Here is a 24,997-nt window from a genome sequence, read left to right as displayed (position 1 = left end):
ATCTTCTATTGTAAACTTTAATACGGAGTAAATTCTGTGACATTTATTCTTCATCAATCCAAAATCAAAAAACAGTAAATCACCCGGATGGGGATAGTAAGTACTTTATACAGACCCTGAAACGTGCTACTACACCTTAAAAACGAACCGAACCGTTCCGTGCAATATTGGGAACCTAAAAATCAATCTTAACGGTAAGATATACATGTATGTATGTCAGGAAGAAGGGGTGGGTGACGATAAAAACAGAATTTCAAACTATTTTGAAGTTTTGAGTAAAAATTCGTTTCATTCCTTGCTTTTTAATAGGGGATAGTATATAGACCCCCTACTATTATCATTACAGACAAAATTAGCCGTTCTTTTGGATTAACGTATACGTATAGATCATCTCGCAGCCCTTGCCGGAAATGGAATGTCATTATTTAAAGGTTTATACGTCTACTATGTCCACATACTTTAGAATTCCGCCTTCGGTGGCAATCTAGAACGATTATGGGTAAGCTTTTTGTAGAAAGTAACGCCAGGTCCGGACTAATAGGGTTTTCCTTTTGTGTCCCTAAACGGATCCTTCATCACGTGATTTGCTTTGTTTACGTTGTCATAATATCTCGGTTCAAACAGAAATTATAATTCTCTCCTGTATAGCGTCTAGTTTTAGGTAGATTGATAAATGAAAGGCGAAAATAAAGAACAGTGATTACTCTCTGAATAACTCCTATAAGCAATACAAAAGAGTGTTAAGCAAACACGGACCCCGGATATACCAGAGGTGGGATCAGGTGCCTAGGAGTAGTAAGCATCTCCTGTTGACCGATCACAACCGCCGTGAGCTCTATATCTTAGTCAGATAAACGGAATTATCTGTAGTCAAATTCAATGTGCCAAGAACAATCTAACATTCGGTATGAAACACGCCAGCATTTGACCCAATGATAGTTGTAATGGCAATGTGTTGATGAGATAACTCCTGATGAATAATACACATTTTATGTTGTCGCATGAACTACACGTAAACTATTCACTGTGTTATCAAATGGATTCAATATCATCCGAATTTCCACAGCCGTAAGATAATTTTAGTTGTTTCAAAAATCGGACATCAGAAAAGGAATAGATAATTGGGTTGATGACATTATTGACGAGAAATATCCACACAAATGTGTAAAACACGACACTGGCGCCAAACGACATTGTGCATTCCACGTCCGGAAAAACAAAGATGACCAGCGCTAAGCAGTGATGAGGAAACGCGGATAACAAGTAACCAATGGTAACCGACAGGAGCGTGATGGTGGTCCGGCGGAGCTGTAGGTACTTGTGGTTCCTGACGGTTTTATCTGCGTCTTTCGTGGAATTCTTCAGTTTATCCAGCCCCACAGACATAGAATTCGCAAGGGAGGACAGTGACCCCGTCTGATGTTGTAAAGAAAAATCTACGTGGCTCTTCACAGCTCTCCAGATAAAATGATACAATGTTATAAGAATGGTGAAAATCAGGAAAAATAACGACGTCAAAACGATGTTAAATACAGCGGTATATGACGTATGTTTGAACTTGTCCTCTATGTAACATCGGTGTCCTGTCAAGTTATTCACCGGTAAATTCACGGAACTACCTCCGTACAAAACTGGTGCCGGCCACGCAAATACTAAACCAAACACCAATCCAGCCATACAGATCCGGAAGGTCTGCTTCTCCGTCCATTGCCGTTTAAGTGGCGTATTGATTTTTCTATATCGATCAACTGCAATGATGACCAAGATAAAGGTAGACGCAATGCTGATGTAATATAAGAGAAACCGGTAGATCTTGCAGAAAAAGTCGTTGAAGTAATTTAGAGGATGGCTGAGGTAGAAAACTGTTAGCGGCATACTGATGGTGGAATTTATCATGTCCAGCACACCCAGACACAGGATGTAGGTCCGGTAAGATGAACGTTTGTAGTGACGTAAGAACATCACCAGGACGTGCAGATTCCCGATGACGCCGATCGCACTGAGTAACGTAACGAAGACGATTCCTCCTACATGTCTGGCCTGAAATCTGGCGTTAGCTTCATCTAGCGTGACGGTGTCCGAGAGATCCTCGCGCAACCACGCGTAGCAGTGCTCGGCATACGTGCTGTTTTCTGCCATTTATATCCCTTTACAGTGCTCCCACCTTTATATCCATATGTAGTTTTTATATGAAGTGTGTAATAGGAAATCAGAAGTAATTCTTTCAGATTTAGGGGTTTTATCTCCTGTATATCAGTTTTTAAAGTAAAACTCTTGTTTCAAATCAGGATATCCGTACATAGGAGGAACCGGAAGTTTTGCCCTGCGTTTTCACCGAGTACTACTTGTGGGAAAGGAAAGTCAAAGTTCACATGCACTTGTCATCGAGGATACACGCCTTGTTATGATCGATCTTTCGTATTTGGATATGTAATCATTTTAATCATAATGATTTTAAGGAAATGAATACAATTGTCTTGTTTAGACATATTTTGTTTCCCGTTTGATTATAAATTGTTACTATCTAGAAACCCAGTTGCTATACAGGAAGAAGAGGGGAATTGAATTCATCATATTACTGTGCTAAAAGCAATAATTGATTGATCATAATTTGCCAGATAAGTAATTCAATATCATAACATTTAACAAGATTATTATTATTATTATATTCATTTATAAAGCGCATATCTAACCACACCCAGACTATCATATCATTTTCAGGAGTTACGTCTCTTTCCTTTTGCGTATGTAACAAAACGTTTTTATCTCCGAAAATCTTGGATCCATAAGCCAGATTTGTCATTGATTACACACGGTGGCAGCCACCGTCATAACAAATAAACAAACTGTCAAGTACAAGTATATAAAGAACAATGTCATAACAAATAAACAAACTGTCAAGTACAAGTATATAAAGAACAATGTCATAACAAATAAACAAACTGTCAAGTACAAGTATATAAAGAACAATGTCATAACAAATAAACAAACTGTCAAGTACAAGTATATAAAGAACAATGTCATAACAAATAAACAAACTGTCAAGTACAAGTATATAAAGAACAATGTCATAACAAATAAACAAACTGTCAAGTACAAGTATATAAAGAACAATGTCATAACAAATAAACAAACTGTCAAGTACAAGTATATAAAGAACAATGTCATAACAAATAAACAAACTGTCAAGTACAAGTATATAAAGAACAATGTCATGAATAGAGACGAAGACGTGTAGGTATATTTTTTTCCAGTTTGCAACCCTCTGAATCAGTTTACTATGTAATATGTACATGAACAGCATCAAAACGTATGACTTTTCAAAACTGTACTCGACCATTTCTCACGATAGATTAAAGACTAGGCTCTTTTGACATCGCAGATAGCTGCGTCTTCTATAAAAATGGAACACGGAAGTATTCATATATCAAAACATTACTTTGTTAAACACTACTCTGATTCTACGTGCTCTGCAGTTGATAATAGAAAGATTGCTGACTTCTTCGTTGACAACCGGTGAATATTGTTATGTCAAGGGAATCACTACTCAAAATTTACAATACCATAGTTTTTTCCTCATTTTTTAAGAAATGAAACTTATAATTCTTTGTTTGATGCATGTATCAAACGAAACATTGGACGGAAAACTTCATCAATGATGAAAAAGTTTCCCGTCCAATGTTTCGTTTGATACATGCATCAAACAAAGAATTATAAGTTTTATTTCTCATCATTTAATTATATTTTTAAGATAGAAAAACAAATAGTTTCTCCCATCAAAAAGCTTGAATTAACGTTTCTGAAATGGCGCGTAGGAATACATATAGGCAAGAATGAAAACAAAAACAAAAGGGCATGGCTGTGCGTTCAGGTCAGGAACAGTTACTGTGCAGATTTAAATGGATTATACGCCAAATTAAAGGTGCAATGGTTAAAAGCTGAATTAAATATAAAGGAAGATAACAAGTGGTGACTGGATTTATGCTGCATCGTGTTGGAGGAGACGTTGAACACTGGTTGTGTCGTTGGAACGGTGGAATGCAATTCGGCTCCATTTCAATATCGAGGAAAACGTTCAAAACGCACTCGTTGACTGAGCCCCATATAACGCAGTTCAATTTCATTGATATTTACCAGATCAGAAGTCGCCACTTGCTCCGTCATGTTATCGATCTCGTAAAGCAGACGATTCATACCGGGAACTCGTGTAATTTGTCTACTTCTACCAGTAAGTGGTCTACGTCATCAAATTGACTATTCTGCCACGTCATCGCCTACGTATGTTGTTTCTTTAAATTAATTTGTATTTTATTAATATCTTTAGTTGTGCTAATTTTTGATAGCAATGAAAAACAAATGCATTTCGTTATATATAATGCTTGTGTGGAAAATCCCGTTCTATAAATAGCGCTAAATTAGAACAGGGAAGACGCATTCCAGAGAAAAGTAGTCCCGCGTGCTTAGTGCAGATGAACTCCGAACGAAATTTTGACAGAGAAATCAAACGAATTTTTCAACCAATCAGCATCGTTTATAAGTCATCACTTTAAAAGTTATTAAATGATTTAAAGATCTTTTATTGAAATGCTCATTTTATAATACATACATACATCACAATAGTCATAATGCATTACATACATAAACTACAGAAAATTGCCATGCATCAGAAAAATCACAAAAATTCATTTCATAATGCATACACTACTGAGGACATATTATAACCCGGATCCTCACGAGATATCCCGCTTCAGTTTTGTGAGGATGATGCAGGTGAGTATAGATGCAAAGTGAAGATAACGAACAGTGATCAATCTCATAACTCCTATAAATAATACAATATAGATAGTTGGGCAAACACGGACCCCTGGACACACCAGAGGTGGGATCAGGTGCCTAGGAGGAGTAAGCATCCCCTGTTGACCGGTCACACCCGCCGTGAGCCCTATATCCTGATCAGGTAAACGGAGTTATCCGCAGTCAAAATCAGTGTGCCAAGAACGGCTTAACAATCGGTATGAAACACGTCAGACAGCATTTGACCCAATGCGAGGTTGTATTGACGAACTAGATCGTTATAACGACCATAGAATTTTCGAAATGCTGACTTCAATCGAGACTGTTGAAATCCCTGTACCATCAACTTGTTTGTCAGTAGCTTACCTCGATTTAAAAACTGACTATACGCAGAACAAGCTCTTGCATATCGAATTAGTTGAGATATATAAACACCATATGCAGGTGATAATGGAATATTGCTACACAAATATGGGAAGTTGACGATGGAGAAGCTGAAATCATTCCGTTTGTCATACAGTTGAGTTGTCAGTTTGCCGTTAATGTCTACTTTCAATAAAATATCTAAGTATGAAGCAGAAGTGGACTACTCTGTGGTGTCCTTTATTTCGAGCTCACAGGGATATATCAAATCGACATATGAATGAAAGCTATCATTGTTAATAGACAAAACGTCATCGATATATCTAAAAGTCGAATTGAAAGCCACAACGAGAGATTTTTTCTTCTCACGTAGAAATTTTTGAATAAATTCTGCTTCATATGAATATAAAAACAGGTCAGCTAACAAAGGAGCACAATTCGTGCCCATGGGAATTCCAACAGACTGTTGGAAGACCTGATCACAAAAGACCACGAAGATATTGTCAATGAGGAACTCTAGCATATTTTTTATTTTAACTTCAGAGTACTTGTGCGTGGAATCAGAGTGGTGTTTAACAAAGTAAGTTTTTGAATGACTGATCACTAGATATGAATATTTCCGTTTTCCGTTTTTGTTGAAGAAGAAACTGTCTATGATGTCAAAAAGTCTAGTCTTTAATTTATCGTGAGGAATGGTCGTGTATAGTGTTGAAAAGTCATAGGTTTTTATGTTATTGATTTGGGGAAAATTCTGTGATTTCAAGTTTACCAAAAGTTCTTTAGAAGTTTTTAGAATCCACATTTAATTAACACCACTTCTGGCATATGTAGTTGCACAGTAAGTTTGAAGTTTCTCCTTCACAGCTGTTAACATTTTCGTGAGGAGCAAAGATAGGGGCTTGGTAGAGCACTTACTGGATCCAGCAATGTATCTTTGTTTGTAAGGGTTTTTATGTAGTTTAGGAATCCAGTATAGGTACGGTAACTCATATTCATTCGACCCACTGACTGGAATATTAAATGTGTCTAAAACTGAAGCATGGTTTTGAAGAATTTCATATTTTGAAAGGGCAGTTGGAGTATAAGTATGATTACCAAAAGTGGAATTAATGCCAAGTTCGTTTAAAATACAGTTGTAATAATGAGCCTTACAAACAAAGACAATGTTGTTACTTGCTTTGTCAGCTGGAACCAAAACATATTCCTCATGTAACCTATCTAATTCTTTTATCACTTCTGGTTTACTAAACACAGAAGGATAGATGGTACGTACTTTTGTTTTCATATGTCTAATGCGGGATTTCAATATCCCTCTTATGCTTTTAACCCATTCTGACAATGTATCAAGTTCTTCTTTTTCATATTTAGCCCATCGTCTGGCATAATCTTCGACAGAACTCATAATAGAGATGAAGTTCTGTCGCCAATTAAAAGATCGAGGTTCTCTGTATTTAGGACCTTTAAGAATAAGTGATTTGAGGTCCTCATTTTCAACTATATCAACATCACCAGTAATGACATGTCCAGCTGGACTATAGTTGAAAGAAGATGAAGAACAAGAACATGTTGGTGGATTACGTATAAGATGGTCTATATCTAGGCACTGCAAAGTTTGTTTATAATTAAAAAGTTTGGATGCAATAGTAGAAGTATAGCTGTAGGAAATACAGGGTGTAGACTTGAACTTGAAATAAGTTGGAATACACGACTCAACCCTTTTATGACGAAGAATGTTGCTTATGTTGACGGCATCTATTCCTTTGTTTGTAAATTTGAGCTTAAGGAACTGGCGGCATGATTTGGAAGGAATATCATCCATGGTCCGTGCTGGTTTATAGAGCCTGTGGTAGGCAACATTCATAATCATAGAGTTCAGTCTTTATTCAGGTGTTGAAAAATCCAAGTATAGATTAGCCATAGCTTCTTCAAATAACGTGTGTAAAACTCTCAATGGAATAGAGTAAAGTTTTGTACGAATGTGATGTGGACCTAATTGTCTGTTGACGTAAGGCAAAAGTGAATCAAACGTGACATCATTTATACTTGGTCTTTTATATGAACGATGTCCATGACTGCGTTTTCGTCTTTGGGTATTGGGAAACAAAGATTTCACCCTTTAAAACCTCCAGTTTTCATCAATATCAACTTTTGCACAATTTTGTAGCAGAGTTTGGGCTGGAATACTTTATTTCGATAACTATCTACATAGATAGTAAAAGTAAAGATTGGACTCGCCATAACAGGTGTACTATATTTCTGTTCTTTCCCGTTGCCCATCTTAAATAGTCAAGGACTGAAAACTTGGCAAAACGAGCTTCTCGTTGAGAAACATCCCTCATGTAGAAAGCAGTAAGCATGGTTTCTGTTGCCCAATGAGCTGTCCGTAAAATTTCTTCTACTGTTTGCTTGATTGAAAAGGGCCCATGCAGTTGCCATTCGTCTAGTGTCATGCTCGCGTATGCTTGATAAGATCTCACTATTCTGTTGATACACAAATTTTACACAATCCATCTTAATATGGATCTTAATTTTTGGATGCTAGTTCTTATATACCTGATTTGTAAGTTAAAAACAAACACTTTTCATTACCACGAGAAGACTTTGATCTTTCCAGATATATTTTTAGTGATCTGTATGGACACAAAAGCAAGTCTCTGATGTCTGTTGCAAAGGTGTTAAACTCTGGTATGAAGATAGGTCTCCATGGCTTTCCTAACCTTTGAGTTTTGACCAAGAACTGCAACTGTGACCCAGGCTGTCCAAATGTGGACACCGATGGGACGAACGGAAGAATTGAATTTGACGCATCTGGAGTCTTGGAAAGGGGACCAAGCCTATGCCGGTTGTCATTAAACCAAGGATTCTGAGAAATGTATGAGCTGGGATAAAGAAATCCGTAACCATGGTTGAAATTATTCCACAAAGATTGTGGAAACGATCCAAACTTGGGTAGACCATACCATGATGGAGAAGAAAGAGCGCTCCAAGGTAAGTAATCGGTTGAGTTGGTTCAAGGATTGATTTATCACCAGACCCAAATCCATAAATAATAACAGAGTTGGTGCATTAAGGTCATTCGATCTGCATTTTTCAGAAACCAATCGTCCAAGTACATGTAAATGAAGATCTGTTGACTTCTCAGATGCGTTCCTATCGCCCCCATTAGTTTTATGAAAACTCATGGAGCTGTCGCCTGAATTGATAATGCCTGTTGTATATGCAAAATCTAAGGTATTTCTTGTCCTCTGGATAAATTGGAACATGTAGATATGCATCCTTTAGGTCTATTGTTACAACCCAATCTGAATTATCGACTTTAGAGATTCCATTTTGAATTGCTGATTCTGGAGAAAAACATTTAACGGTTTCAAATTGAGAATTGGACGGTACCCTCCGTCTCGTTATGGAACTACAAAAAAGGTGCTCTAAAATCCTTGACCTTCCTGGGTCTTGGGAACAGCCTCTATGGCTTGTTTTTCTAATAAACTTTCTATTTCTTCTAAAATACATTGTTCTGAGCAACATTTTGTACATTTGTGATATTTACTCTAGTCGCTGGAAGATGTTTTAAGAACACAAGCTTGAGTCCTTGGACTATTTTAAAAACCCATTCGTCGGATGTAATTTTCATCCACTCCCTATGATAAGAAATAATTCGACAGCCTACTTTGGCTAATTTCTGCAACTGGAGGCGAGTCTCCAGTTGATCTGTCAAACCTACTTCTTGAAACGAAACCCAAAATGAGTTTTACCTTTGAAAAAAAAACTTTCTCCAGGCCAGTCTTCTCACTTTTGTCAGTGGAAAACTTCTCCTTTGCAATAAATAATTGCTGTTCTTTTTTTCTCTAAGGTGCTAATTGACTCTTCTCTCCTCCTTTTTCTCGCAGAATTGAGGTTGAACTATCTCTCTGCTTTGAACTTCTCGAATGTTGCATTTCTTTAGCATCTCACAAACTTTTTGCATTTGAGTGTAGAATATCAAAATACTTCACACAAAAAGTTTAGGATGTAGAGTGGATTGTACAGGAAGTTTGTTTTCAGTTGCTTTGTTTTTAAAAGACAGATCTTCATTGTAAATGGATCATCGAGCCCCAACTGTACCCACTAAGATACGGGAAGTAACACCAGATATAGGGCTCACGGCGGGTGTGACCGGTCGACAGGGGATGCTTACTCCTCCTAGGCAACTGATCCCACCTCTGGTGTGTCCAGGGATCCGTGTTTGCCCAACTATCTATTTTGTATTGCTTTTTAATGAAAATGTTTTTATCATCATATCGTAAAGACAAGAACAGCAGTCAACAGCTTTAACTTCTAATTAACGAAAATTATATGAAAACAATGCCCACATTTTCAAGGAGCAAACCGATGTTCTCTAGATGCATTTTAAGACACGTAGTATTGAAATCTGTTCTTTAGATGCCAATGTCAGACTTAAATTATTTATTCAATGAAAAGAAAAAATAGCTACTTTCAATATGTATGTTAAAAATGCACTTTCTGGCATGGTCGTAATGAAAAGGTTTCTAGCGCCCCTCATCATGTTTCAGAAGGAACATGGGTATTGATCTTCTTAATTAACTACACCAGCATCAGATCGGAAACATTTTATTGCTCCATCTGTATTGCATTACTGATTAGGTGATGAACATTTTTATAGGTAATTTAATATACTGACTAGATACTGAGGAATATGGCGTGTAAAACGTTGCACTATTATATTAATCTTGTTATTCATATTCGAAAACTTGTAATTTATATTCTAAAGCATATCATTCATATTCGAAAAGTTGTTATTCATATTCGATAATTTTATCATTCATATTCGAATATGAATCACATGTTTTTGAATATGAATGATAAGATTATCGAATATGAATCACATGTTTTTGAATATGAATGAAAAGTTTAGAATATGAATAACAATTTATTGAATAAGAATGACATGTTTTTGAATATGAATAACACGTTTTAGAATAAGAATAACATGTTTTTGAATATGAATAACAACTTTTCGAATATGAATGATATGCTTTAGAATATAAATTACAAGTTTTCGAACATGAATAACAAGATTAGTATAATAGTGTAACGTTCTACACGCCATAGAGGAAATGCATATACAGTAATTAGATATCAGTGCATGCATCTGATCCCATTTCTGGTGTTTCCAGGGGTCCGTGTATACGCTGTACTAGATTCTTAATTCCTTTTAGGATTTATGAATTTGATAATTGTTCGTTATCTGAACTTGTCCTGAATATCACAGAACCGTAGCAGTTTGATTTTTAAGTGTATTTCATGTTTAATTCTAAGTTTTGTAATGCTTATAGGAGTTATGAGATTGATCACTGTTCGTTATCTTAAACCTTACAATTACAATGATCATTTACAGCAGCAGGACAGGGAAGGTAGATCATTGAATGATGTTGAAACACAACAGGACACAACGAGACGGTCAACACCGGTATTCCCTTCAACACGAGGTGCTTATATCGAAAGCTGTCCTATAAACGTCGTCAAGAAGGTTTCTGAGAGTATGAAATGTGTTTCATCGCGTTCAGAGCCTTCCTTTGTTGACGTTCTGATGGTGTCTAATAATAAAAAGATAAGGGAAGAAAGACGAGATGATCAATCTCACTTCATTCTAATTAATGAAGACAATATTTTTTCTTTAGGACCATGTCTCTATATAAGGTATTGCAGACATTTTTACCCACATGAATGAAGAATTCCATTAGCAGCAAAATAAAACTAGTGTGATGCATTGGTGTCTCGTGTTGGATGTATAAGGCGCTCTGTATTGTAATGTGCGAGACTACCTGCGAACAAATGTTACCGATTCCAAAGGCCTTTTGAAAAACATTGGCAATGTCTGTCGATCCTATCGAATGTGAACAGATACATCTTTATCTGAGCTGACATCTATATCCTTTCTTCTGTACGTTAAAATTACACTTCACTGACTCCATCAACTAATTCTCTAGTATGTTTATTTCTGGATTTTTCCGAATGTTTCCGGTCAACGTTAGACAAACTCTTTACAATTGTAATTGTGTAGAGTGATGAACTGACAGGTACAATCTTAAGGTCGTTGTGTAGAGTGATGAACTGACAGGTACAAGCTTAAGGTCGTTGTGTAGAGTGATAAACTGACAGATACAAGCTTAAGGTCGTTGTGTAGAGTGATAAACTGACAGATACAAGCTTAAGGTCGTTGTGTAGAGTGATGAACTGACAGGTACAAGCTTAAGGTCGTTGTGTAGAGTGATGAACTGACAGGTACAAGCTTAAGGTCGTTGTGTAGAGTGATGAACTGACAGATACAAGCTTACGGTCGTTGTGTAGAGTGATGAACTGACAGGTACAAGCTTAAGGTTGTTGTGTAGAGTGATGAACTAACAGGTACAAGCTTAAGGTCGTTGTGTAGAGTCATGAACTAACAGGTACAAGCTTAAGGTCGTTGAGAGTTTTAATATTCTACTGACAAAAACTCTTACTATCTGGAAAAAAGAGTGCGTGCAATTTACACGTGTATTTTGACCTGACACGTCAACGTGCTTTGACCATTATTGTTTTATTACTTTGTGACACATCATCTAATGTAGATATAAACATTTGAACATATACAGCATAAAGTTTAGAGACCAATAAACCTCTCCAACTGACCTAACCTATAACCTTGTCTTTTGAATTTAAATAAGGATTGCATGTGTAAGTAATTTTATATTGGAGGGCAAGAACGGAATTATTTACATCATTTACGAGTTAATAATCTGACGTCACATAGAAGATGATTTCCACAGTCCCATGGTCTGATTCCTATACATGTATATATTGGTCATTTCATACACGTGTGCAAACCAAATTAAAAAGCCAAGTTGGTAGTTGTAAGAGCCAAGTTTGCTGTCATAATTAGATAAGAATATCTTGATTACTGTAACCGACGGAGGGGGTGGGGCATTGTGCCACTTTTTTATTCTCCACAAGTAAGTAAAGCACGGGATACAGTAGATCCGCTCCCCGAACGTAAACGCATACTCGATAAAATCCTTTCTTTGGTAGGAGCGACTTGAGTTTGATCAGGGATAGACTGGTCTCTGTATTCATGTATTCGTCCAAGTTCTGGTCATCTTCCAGCCGCCGGAGAGACACGTAGACCTCGAGCTTAGTCTTTGTTGAGATAGAGAAGTCTAAACTCCCGTCCTTCACCTCTTGAAATGTCTGTGGCATGGGACATAGTTTGTTGAATAATTCTGGAAATTTGGTCTCGATTCCCCAAGTTCCGTACCCCTTTGGAAACTTTCGTATGTGTTTCTTCACAGCTGAACACACGACAATGAATTCTGTGATTGGTTCTATCCTCGTTATGGAAAGTTTACCTTGTAACGTCAGCCGGAAATTGCCGACAAATGGAGGTCTGACGTTGACCGTATAGGTGTTCATGTCGGTTCTTGAGATGAAGACGAATCCATCGTGTGATAGTCCATCCTCTGAACAGAGAACGGCAGTGAAATCCGTTAACGCATTGTGAATGTCATCCACCGAAACATCAAACGAATGACGAACGTTTACAATTCGAGTCTTCGGAAACACGACCCGAACACCACGTGACGTGGCGAACTCAGATACAACAGGGGCTTGATTAAACTCTTCAAGCGTGATGGGCTCTTGTAACAACTGCCACGAGGGGTCAACGTCGAGAGGGAAATGATTGGATATGAATTGTCTAGGGTCAGGCAGGAAGTAGAATGATTCCAGGAGAATATCGCTTGCACCACAATGACAGTCCAGCACGTGCCATTTTCCCGCCAAATTGACGACATTCCAACTGTGGTCTGCATGGATGCTAGCATTTGTGTTCGTGTTTTCTGTGGGCACCTTATGAACACCTTTAATGACTTTTGACTGGATTCCAGCAACACTACAAGAAATTATATAACTTCACTTCATGTCCGCTTTCCAATGGGACATAATGTTATAGAAGAATTAACTATCACATGTAGCTCATTTGTATTCTTATAAATGAGGGAATAATGTAGGTAACAGCACAACAATTTACACATCTATAGTAGTGCATAACTTTTCACTTACCTAAAAAGCGCGTGTAACTTGTTCGCAAAAACATCCTCTTCTTTTGACACGTCTCGACTTAGCGCTTGTAACTGCCTGGAGGAAAAAAAATACAGAAATTTAATTAAAAGAAATGCAAAACCACCCTTAAATCTTATTTAAGATAATTTGAAACGAAAATCTCATAACCTTTTATTAGTGATAATCCATGTATAGAATGCCCGTATTTTGTTGACGTCATCAGAGGTGTTTCTGCAAAGATAGGCGACGAGATCTACATCTGACGTCATCAACGTTTTCGGAGCCTGTGAAAAAATTCTTTAAAAGTATTAAAGTATTACAAGGCCCATCTGCGACGTGCAAAGTTAAATCTAATTTCATTTAAAGTCTTTCTTGTCCAGAAAGAAAATAATCTATGATTACAAGATTAGCATTAATTTACTTGCACATATGTGTCAATGGCCACCTGTATGAAAAAGAAAACTAATTCTTGATCATGACTTTGACGTTCGATCTGATTAGAATTTATCAATTGGCTAGATTTTTTAAAAGAAAATCTTATTTTTATATTTTGATTTCTACATTAAAAACAAACAATTACCTTTCTTGCATGTTCATCTACAATGGCAAATTTTTCTTCAGCTCCGGTCCTGGGGCAGTCGCCGTTCAGGTCCACGTGGATGGGACTTACTCTCTTGGATGAGATTGATCCCATGAGTTGTTTTTTAATTTTTTCACATTAAATGTCAAAACCGGTCCTCTGTCTATCGCCCACGAGCACAGCACATGACAATCTGTTTTGGAGTTTTATCAACCAGCATCGTGGGGTTCACTACGTGTGTTTGCGACGTTCGGTTTTCCTGATGGAATGCAGTGACATTTAAGTGGCAGCGAACTCGATCGTAAATCTGACGGGCTACCGGGATGAGATCTTTAATGCCTAGGACAATGTTGTGGCATTGGTAGCAAACAGCGGGATCTTTAAAGTTATTTACAACTAAATAACCGAACGTGTGGGTGAAATTAAAGGAGAAGGGCTAACTCACAGCTATTATCCAATATATAAATGTTAAACGGATAAAATTTAAATCAAAGTTTGTTTAATCTATACTTAGGCTCTTCTTTTTAACGTCATTGAAATTGACACAAGGATCTTTATATATTAGTTTTAGACCGGTCGCCTCTTGATTGTGGCCTTTTATCTCGAGGCCATAATTCATCATATCCACAATCAGTGACATCCTCAATACATACTATATATTAAGGCGTGTCAGGAAAATTTCAATTTCTTGGTCATTTATCTTCTTCGTTTATCAAAAAATTATATCGTAAGCATTCACATGGGCCGTTAAATGGAATGGAATGCAATAGAAAGGACAATTACGGACCAATTTGCCATTATCATGAGTTTTTATATCAATACAGAATTTTACATTTCTATATTTCAGATTGTTAAGCGTTTGAAGGCTACTATTGTTACTTCTAAGATTGATTATATCTTGTCTAGTGTCCACGTGGAAACAGTTGACCATCTGCTACACAGAGCGTCAGAGAGACGTCTCGGGTCCAGCGACTTGTCGATACTCCCCGTATTGTGAAGTCGGTGATCTGTCCCTGGTACATCAGACCCACAGACTGGTCCATTCTTCTCCCATTGTGTTCAGATGGTGATATATGTAAACTGTGGGATATTCTATACAGCATATGGAGAGATAGAGACACGCTATTAATACTTCATTTAACTCTTACCAAAATACAAATGTATCGGATATGTGGCACACAGTTGCTACAAACTTCCAGCGGCAATTCAATTTGCTGCAACTATTAGTAGTTGCGGCGCATTTGCTGCAAGTATATATATTTTTCGTATGCACTTTTTTTTCTCTAGCACACAGTTTGCGGTAAAGTTGCGGCAAACACTTCTGGCACACAGTTTGCGGCAGGGTTGCGGCACACTCTTGCTGCACACTTCTGGCACTGTCTGGTCAAAATTAAGGGACTCTACATAAACTGTAGTTACAAAAACACAATAACAATTCGATGAATACAATTTCAAGAACAATGACATAGCAAGTAATCTTTAACATATTCAAAATAATTGCAAAATAACACGATATGAGAATAAAAGAAACTTCAAAAAGCTTCTGATCCATATTACTAGTATATATGCATTGTGCAATGTTAGAAGTTCTCCGTGAAGTCTCACTCTCGTCATGAGTGTGTATTTTATATAGAAACTGCTGTATAAACAATTTCTTTAAACATCTAGAGAAAAATATCAACCTACTGTGGCCCTTTACTGGCTTACGTTAGCTCATTACACTAAAAAAAAATTATTTAATGGCTCGAGCTCGTTAAAACACCTCTTATGAAGTATGATTTCACCATCGAAAAAATGAAACAAGCTCTCAATTATTATATATGATAAATATTTTTTGGGGGGTGATTTATCCCGGAATGATAAAAAGGGTGCTTTGTTTGCAAATAGATACTCAAGAGATCAAATTTTGCTGTGATTTGATGAATGATATGAATACCTAATAAAACATGTCTAAACGACTCAGACAGACGTTCTAATTTTTTAAATAAAAAAATATTTTTGAAAATTGAAAACGTTATTTGCTAATATTTTTTTTAAATCTACGGATAAAATCTTCAAAAAACATGTAAATGAGAAAAGAGATATATCAGAGAAATATACATGTATATATTTTTTAAATGAAATGAAATGGTTAAAACGATTTTTCTAACTTGAACCAAGCCTGATCACTACATTCCCTTGATGTAAAATGGTTTACAGATTAAACGAATTTATACAGGAAACTAAATTTCTTGATGAACAGTGCATAAAATTAGCAACAATATGATTAATTTAGTAATTTCTATCAATTTTGATCGGGGTCGGTACTTTTTTCTCTCCTTTGAATACATGTATAGTGATTATAGCTACAATTTGATCATTTCGTTTCAATTTCTTTTTATAATGTATTTCTTCTATATATCTCTTTTCTAGCTGACATGTTTTTTGAAGATTTTATCCGTAGATTTAAAAAAATATATGAACTAATAACGTTTTCAATTTTCATAAATATTTTTTCTAAAAACATAGAACTTTTATATCTGAATCATTTAGGCATGTTTTATTAGATATTCCTATTATGCACCAAATCACAGCAAAATTTGGACTCAAGAATCTCTTATTTGCAAACAAAACACCTTTAATTTTTTATCATTCCGGGAAAAATCTCAAAAAAAATCATATAAAATAATTGAGAGCTTGAATCACTCTTTCGATGGTGAAATCATACTTCACAAGAGATGTTTTAACGAGCCATTCAATAAAATTTTAGTGTAATGAGCTACCTTAAGGCCAGGTTGTGTTTTAATTAAATTGGTGAATCTTGACATTTTCAGTTCAATTATGTCAAATGAATGTGTGTTTTTTAACCCTTATTAAACTAGCAATGCTATACAGATGGTGCTCTTACTAGAATTGTGTATACAATTATGACAAAGGAGTATCTATGATCATCTAAAGTATATGTACAGATATTAAAAAGTATGGCTTTTGCAGAACAGGAATATGTGCATCATAACAACTGATTTCAGCAGCATTTGCATACAAGAATGACATATACTGTAGAAGTACTTTTTTCCGCGCGGTATTAATTTACACTATGTACGCGGTCACAAATTTTAAGAAATCCGCCTAATTTTCTACCCGCGGAATAAACAGAAATTGTGATTCCGTGGATTTATGAACCCGTGGAAAAAGTACGTTTACAGTATTCAAAATTCACGCATTCCAACCATGTACTTTTCCTCAGAAATCTGGAGACAATCTACTACACCCAAAGTTCCTGAAAAATTCTTCATCGATTCGAAAATCATTACAATATCTAATTTGAACTTGATCATTAAAGATAAAAAATTGAAATTCTTGGACTGTTCATGAGTTGCTACAATTTGAATTCTTTTCCAAAAAGTTGTTCCAAGAACAGATTACAGAAAACGTTTATTTAACATTCTGGTGGAATATAGCTGTTTTGATTCTACATATTGTAAATATTCAAGAAAATGTTGGGAACTTTTGCAATGTAAAACTTATACGGTACCACTTTTGATGCACCAGATGCGCATTTCGACAAATAATGTCTCTTCAGTGATGCTCAAGCCGAAATTTTTGAAAATTTGAAATAACAATAAACTTGTAAGAGCTAAGAGGAAAACTAGAGTGCCAAAAAAACTGGAGCCAGATTCGTCCAAGGATAAGATCTATGCATGAGGGAGATAATCCTTAATTTTGAAATGAATTTCTAAATTTTATCCCAGCAATTAAACATACACCCGTATTTTCAAGCTAGTAACAAAGTACTTAGCTACTGGACTGTAGAAACCTTCGGGGACTAACAGTCCACCAGCAGAGACATCGACCCAGGGGTCGTAATGTAAAACTTATACGGTACCAATTTTGATGCACCAGATGCGCATTTCGACAATCTGACAGCTGTGACATAACATTACCGGAGTGGATCAAAGATCTGATTTTAATCAGATGGGAACTTTTCGTGCACTGTTTCAAGTCTCTTTCAAGAAAAAATTGCGGTGCACGTCTGTCACACTGTCACTAGTCCCATAATGATTTGTTTGCCACAAACTTACGGAAAACTTGCAGTACATTTGCAGCAAACTTTGTAAGAGTATCGAAATCACAACCGCAATGGACAAATGAACTACCCGGCTAAAACATCTCTTTCTATTTGTTTTTGTACATATATGTATTCATTCTTACATATATGTATTCATTCTTATTCTATCTTAATGCTTTGTGTTTCGAAACTATAATAATATCCAAAACATTTTATCATCAAGTCATCAAGTTATATCAAAGCAGACAATTCGTAAACTATAGAAATATAAGTTTATTCCACATTTAATAATCTTTGGAGATATACTGGCAGTTTGACATCCCTTCCAACGACTGGACCCTAAAAATAAAAGGAAATAGTATACTTGTAAAGACACAAAACTATATCATATTATATAATATGTTTAATGAAAATCATTAATAAACCATTCAAATTCGTCTAAATCACATGAAAGTATAACAGTATGTGTTATGACTAACGTTATAGATGTTCGTGAGATGGTATCTATATATATAGTGTCAGTTTAAACATTTAAAATGTATGCAATCGTAACACAGCATTGACTAATACTCACATGGACTCCGTGGCACGCGGCTGGTATGTGGAACACTTGATGAGGTAAGCTGTATTGTAGGTTGGTGAAGAAATATGTGATTTCCTCAACAGCTATGAAAAATGAAAATAAATCAGATACATCTAAATATCAGATTGGGAGCAATTGCATCAAAACGCCTCCTCCTCTTATGTGTCAGGGGATTGCAATTTTCTTTACTGATTTCTTGTGAGTAACTTTTGACCTTACCTCCTCCTATGACGCCATAAGAAGAAGCAGACACGGGTGTGCAGTCGTCAGCAGTGACGGAGACCTTCATTGTGACGTTAGCGGCTTTCTGCATGTCGGCGTAGAACGAGTTCACTGTGACACCATTGTTGGCAGATCCCAGGACGCGCGTACCCACGAATGTAGCAACAGCTGGTAAAAAATCAAAACAATAACATTAGATAGCTGCGAATGCAGGGAAACTTTTATCAGAGAATTTCCAAAGATATTGAAGTAATCATCTACGGTCTTTCCTTAATTTTCATATCAATCTGTGTTTTATAGCCATTGCTAATTACATTTTTATCTTTACATAACGTCTCCATGCACAAATCCTGCTGAGATAAGCTAATCACAAGACCAGTCACGGTGTGCTGATGAGTTAGGCGCTCGCCCCGTAACCGCGAGATCCCGAGTTCAATTCTCTATTCTGGCGCTGCATTAGACCTAAATAATGACTGTTGTTTCACCAAGAGCCCGGCATTAAGAAGTGAAAATCACGTGTCTTTCGGATGTTACCTCAAAAACGGAAGTCCCATATGACGGCGGACATTGGTACGATAAAGAACTCTCGTGGCCTTGAGCGCATGCGTAGACTATACGTGTATGTGGCATGTATCACCTAAAGCTGGAGACTTCTCCTCATAAGTGAAAAAATCTCTCAAATGGGACGAAAAACAAAAGAAACAAACATACAAAGAAACAAACATACAAACAAACAAACATACAAACAAACATACAAACAAACATACAAACAAACATACAAACAAACAAACATACAAACAAACAAACAAATTACAGGATTTGCCCCAACACATCCCCAAGAATTTCAGTGAGTGATGACATCAGCGACTAGTGATGACGTCAGAGACTTACCGGGTACGCATGGTTCTTGCATTACTGCGTTTTGAAGATTGGTGACGTAACACTTTCCATCAACGATTGAGCGTGTTACTTGCTGGGGAAATAAATCAACATGATTAGATGAGCATACAGTCATGTGTTGTACTTTTCTTAGTTGAAATGAAAGGCTTACATTTCGTTTCTACATTGCTTACGAAATACGTTTTGATATTAACTTGTTCCACTATAGAGAAATGTTTCACTTTTCTAAAAGATCCGAATATTTCTCCTTATATTTTCTGTATTTATTGGCGGTCTTATTGGTTGATTGATTGATTGATTGATTGGCTGACAAACCTGGTGATAATCGACATAGATGGTCATGTTGTATGTCGATCCGTCATCATTCTCCATCGTACGCTCCACGCGCTGTTTTTTGGCGTCGTAATCAAAGTACAGTGTGGATTTGATCTGAAAAGACACACACAAAAGTCACATAACATAGAATTTCTATGAAATCGGGATCGGTTTGAATGATAAGAGTGCTTCAGATTTCAGTAGAGGGTAGCTTATCGCTTTCAGTGAAGCTTCAACCAGAGAGCGATGTTGAATACTTAGAGAATTTGTACTATAGTTGCAGTGTTGATGCACTTTCTTTTGTTTGTTTGGAGTAATGAACTACTGATCTAAAATGTAATACAAACATATGCATAAACTCTCCGCAAGCCTAGCATAGTGATTCTGCGTATATCAAAGGATAAAGTTTGCTCTAAAAAAAACCTCATCTCATCTTATCTTATTAGTTTCTTAACAAAATCTCAGTCATGCTTTTGACAGTCCAAATGACAGCTTCCGTGAACAAGAAAGTTTTGCTGTTATATCGGAACGTACTTGGTAGGTCAATAATTACCGAGAAGCACGGGAGAATAATAATCGAAGATGGCGACGGCTCTGAGCGATTGATTGCTTGTATCTTGCTTAGCGTCTCACTAGAGAATATTTCACTCATATGGAGACGTCACCAAGACCGGTGAAGGGCTTCAAATTTAGGCCTATGCTCGGCGCTTATGGCCATTGAGCAGTGAGGGTTCTTTAGCGTGCCACACCTACTGTGACACGAGTTATCCGTTTTTAAGGTAATCTCCGAGAACCCATGACATTCACACCAGATGCCGAGCGTTTGGCGATGGAACTGTCACTACCTGTTTTAACGACTTAGGTCTGTCGCGGCCGGGATTCGAACCCCGGCCTTCCGCATGCGGGCGAACGCTCTAACCTCTCGGCCACCGCGGCTCTGAGCGATGTTAGAACGCCACAGAAAATACATTTTAACGATAATGGATGTATTAACATCTAAGATCTTCGTTTGCTCTTCCTTTAACGTTGGTATTTGGAATTTGTATAATCTTTTCATGGATCGACGCCATTTTTTGTGAACTTACAAACCGAATACGCTTCAGTATAATGAATCCTGATTGGTCCTTGATTCTTTGTCAAGCTATTGTTATTGGTCGAATATTTATTGAATTATTCACGAGACTGGGGTCAATGACATAACCTCAAATTCCTTCTCCAATGTAACGGTTAGGGGAAATCTGATTTTAATTAGATTGTGGCGAAATGGGGTCCTTTGGCTGGTGACCTTAGTTCCAATCCGCTATACTCATTTGGAGATGAGATCAGCGGATCTCGGAGATCGTAAACCTTGGTTAGAGATCTTTGTTTACATCTGCTACATTTATAAATTTGAATATGATATTAGCGAATCTCGGAGCCCTTGGCGAGATATCTTGGTTTGGATTCGCTACACTCATTTGAAACAGATCAGTGGATCTCGGAGATCATAAACCTTGACTAGAGATCTTTGTTTGGATCCGCTCCGCTTATTTGAGGATGAGATCGGTGGATCTAGGAGGTATTGGCTAGCACTTTTCGGTTCCTTTTCAACTCATTTGAAGATGCTTGAGAGTATTGTGACAATATAGTGTTGGGACCCTTCGCTAACCAAGTTGCATGAGCAGATCTAGAGGAGTATGTATATCGTAATGAATTACCGGTATATCACAGCACTCAAGTTAAATGATTTTCTCAATCTATAATTCAGTGACATTCACCGCTTCATCCACACAAAAAATCAATTCTTCTTCCGGCCAGTTAGTAAAATTCAAACCATTAGATGTTAGGATTTCGATGGCTTCGAAAGTTAAAGACAAATACGTGCTGATGTTAGTCAGACTTGCAGTTTAAAATTCGATGTTTAGTATCATCAATATCCGTTTGTGTTTGAACAAAGAGTTTTTCGAAGGGGATTGGTCAATGACAAGGACTTTATTCTCATAAACTAATTCACATCAGTGTAGAGAACATGTAAGATACATACATATATACAATACAAATCAGCACATACGCAATTAGTAAACCTCTTAATTAATGATAGAATCGATGAAATTAGAATAATTGAAATACACGAGCAGATTGATATAAGATTTCATTCTAATAGTGTCATTTTAATTATTTTATTATTATCACAGTGATCGGTAGATATTTCTGTTTTTCAGCGTTACATTGTTGAGAAAATTCTGTAAAATAAAGTGCCCAGGATATTCAGCGAAAGAGATCGGACTTGTAAGAATACAAGTAGTTCATTTCGATTCTTTTATAAGACCACGATACTTACGAATAGTGGAGAGAAGTATTTGACCGATTGAAAAGTTCACTTTATTCTTTTTTAAATGATCCTTTTTCAAAATAATCAATTAAAACCCTTTCTAGTCGGATGTACAGGTGTATATGAAACCCTTTCTCGTCGGATGTATATGAAATTGAATGCTGTAGTTTCTGGCTATGGTTTTAATGGTAACTTTTCATTCGCAGCTACTGGAGTTTTACGATTTTTAAACATATCAAATAATAGGTTAGCAAATACTTTTGTTTGCTCTCAAATTGTCACACTATTCAATGGAAAGAGTGAATTTAAAATTGTGATAAGAAACTAAGAATTTTTATGAGTTATTGGTATAAATCTTAATAAGATTGGATCAAATATGGTTTCAAAACAATGCTTTGAAAAGAAAAAAAACCTGTTATATCAAAAATGTATAGTGCTATTTTTACAGCCGTTCAGGTAGTCTGTCCTTTGTCTAAGGTATGGTCCGTACGTTCACACACCTTTAGAGTGGACGACAAGTTTCTTTGGGGGCGTTTCGGTTTTATTTTAATTTATCCAGCCTCTACTAACCAGATACATTTTAATGGATTCGTTGCTTAACAGCTACAGCTCTCTCTCTCTCTCTCTCTCTCTCTCTCTCTCTCTCTCTCTCTCTCTCTCTCTCGTACGAAAACGAGTCTTAGGAAAGCGATACTACCATCAATTTGTCCCGAGGATGAAAATGAAAATTTGAAACCTTCTAATTTCAATCATATTCCAAAAGATGTGTAAAATGCAAGAGGATTTTTTTGAACCAATATCTTATTATTTTTAAGATTTTTTAATTTTTATTTTTTTTAGGGGAGGGGAGGGTGTATGTGCCCTCTAGATCCACCGGTGATATTCTCTAAATGGTTTGGAAATCCATGGAGTATTGAACCTGCATGCAAATGTGTAAGGCAATGAGGTGGTGCTTCTTATTTTTCGTTTTATTTGGGGGGGGGGGGGGTGCAAGAGGCCACAAACCTAGAATATTAGGCAATCTACTTCTATTTCGAGGGAGAGGTCTTTGCTCTCCTGGGCTCTGATGGACTTAATCCGATGGAATATAATAGAAAGATTCTTAATGACATCTTTATGAAAATAGAGAAACTCGGAGATATTGTGATTTGATAGAGAAACTTGTTGATTTATTTTTAACCTCTATGACAGCGACTTTTGCGGACTCAGATGACGATCTGAGAGGTTGGGCAGTAAAGGGGTGGAGGTTACTAATTAGCAAGAGGGATTTCCGTTCAAATTAATTCGGAGAGCGATTAAGGTTGTACTCACAGTGATGGGTTCTGGCGTTCCTGTATTGGGGTCCACTTTACCCCCTACTTCGATCATGTCGGTGGTGAACTGATGCTTGCAGCAACATGGGGTGGGGTTGGCGGCGAGAACAGCGCTGGCCGCGGACAGCAGGAGGAGGGCTTCTCTAATCATGTCTGTAGTGTGTCTGTGTGAGATCTGTAAGACGGCTGACCGGCCTTATCAGGCGACGATAGAACGGGCTAAAAACAGGCTGGAGTGACGAAATGCAGACTAAATGTAGTTTTATTATCAAGTAACAATCATTGCAAAATATCTAACACGCGCACTTTAATTTAACCAGAGGATGAAACACGATCTTAAGGCGTGTGAAATCAAAGAAAGGGTGACGAATGCTCTCTCTCTCTCTCTCTCTCTCTCTCTCTCTCTCTCTCTCTCTCTCATTTCTCTCTTTTACGGTACCAAATAGCGTTAACCTATATGGTCAATATATAGTCCATAGTAGATAAAATCAAAATCACAATAATTGATCAAAACAAATGTTAATGGATGTATCATTTCCACTTCTGACTTATGTAAATAAATACACAGTGAAGCTTTTGAAATACATTCTTTTTATTAATATCAAAGTATATGATTATGAATGATCAATTTAATGTCTATTAAAGCCGTATCCTTCTGTTGGAGAATGAACTTGCAGATCTCGAGCTTAAGTCGGACTCTTCCGGGACTACTATTATAGAAAAGGAAAACATTACACACATATTTTATGGTAGACAAAATTCATTGAATTTCTTTGTGGAATTCCCACAATGATAATGATGAATGAGTACAAATGATTTTCACAGACGCTATGTTCTCACACACGAATTTTGCAATGTTCTATATTTTTCGTAATACGTTCATAAGCACCTGATGAAGTGCACTTTCTTATCGTAATCTTCGTTCACCTCAATCTACCACGACACATAATTCACACTGAATAATTTCCAGGGGCGGATTCAGAAAATTTTCAGGGAGGGTGGGGTTGCAATTCCAGTTTATGCAACAGGGGTGGTGGGATTGTAGACCACAAAATGGCAAAAAGTGATTATTTTCGTTAAAGATGTTCAAGCGGAGGGGGCAACCCCCATGACTCCCTCTAGATCCGCCACTGAAACGATAGACCACTCTGATGCCCCTCTGCTGACCTGATGACAAGAGCATCACCCATTCTCATTTTACGTCTCTGACATTGATGTTTTATTTTTGTTAATTTTAAGCTTGTCATAACCGTGCTACATAATAAAGACCAACTCGTGTTTTGTACATAAACGAGGCCCGTAGAACACTTCCCCATATTTTGGTCTCTTTGTACATACCCCCGCCCCCACCCCCACCCCACCCCGGAATCGTGCACACTTAACGGAACATTTGATAATTATCAAGGTTTACACTTAACGATTTGTCCTAGAATACAATCCCCCCTTTTTATTTAAGGTTTGTTCTATGAGTCTA

General features: G+C 36.9%; 2 protein-coding genes across 2 annotated transcripts; both read right to left on the bottom strand.

The window, feature by feature from the left end:
- Positions 1–3: 3 nt before the first annotated feature.
- On the bottom strand, positions 4–2,298 carry LOC125671224 (trace amine-associated receptor 3-like). The gene has a single exon (XM_048906753.2). It carries the CDS (start codon positions 2,137–2,139, stop codon positions 1,033–1,035), a length of 1,107 nt encoding a protein of 368 aa, XP_048762710.1. The 5' UTR covers positions 2,140–2,298; the 3' UTR covers positions 4–1,032.
- A 9,416-nt stretch (positions 2,299–11,714) lies between these two features.
- On the bottom strand, positions 11,715–23,921 carry LOC125669011 (kyphoscoliosis peptidase-like). The gene is made up of 11 exons (XM_056161376.1): positions 23,522–23,921; positions 19,900–20,013; positions 19,576–19,657; positions 18,682–18,852; positions 18,454–18,545; positions 18,156–18,218; positions 13,832–13,969; positions 13,673–13,696; positions 13,420–13,535; positions 13,252–13,326; positions 11,715–13,081 (listed from the first exon to the last, which is right to left on the bottom strand). The coding sequence occupies exons 1-11, from the start codon at positions 23,672–23,674 to the stop codon at positions 12,073–12,075; spliced, it is 2,037 nt and encodes a 678-aa protein (XP_056017351.1). The 5' UTR covers positions 23,675–23,921; the 3' UTR covers positions 11,715–12,072.
- Between the last annotated feature and the right edge of the window lie 1,076 nt (positions 23,922–24,997).

The sequence above is a fragment of the Ostrea edulis genome, chromosome 4 (genome assembly GCF_947568905.1).
Source record: "Ostrea edulis chromosome 4, xbOstEdul1.1, whole genome shotgun sequence".
NCBI classification, from domain to species: domain Eukaryota; kingdom Metazoa; phylum Mollusca; class Bivalvia; order Ostreida; family Ostreidae; genus Ostrea; species Ostrea edulis.
This window is presented reverse-complemented; position numbering and strand designations above follow the sequence as displayed.

Coding starts and splice junctions, on each gene's coding strand:
- LOC125671224 (XM_048906753.2), bottom strand. CDS start 2,139: ATGGCAGAAAACAGCACGTATGCCGAGCACTGCTACGCGTGGTTGCGC.
- LOC125669011 (XM_056161376.1), bottom strand. CDS start 23,674: ATGATTAGAGAAGCCCTCCTCCTGCTGTCCGCGGCCAGCGCTGTTCTC. Junction 20,014..23,521: donor GAACGCCAGAACCCATCACT/GTGAGTACAACC, acceptor GTGTCTTTTCAG/ATCAAATCCACACTGTACTT. Junction 13,327..13,419: donor TGGATTATCACTAATAAAAG/GTTATGAGATTT, acceptor TTTTTCCTCCAG/GCAGTTACAAGCGCTAAGTC.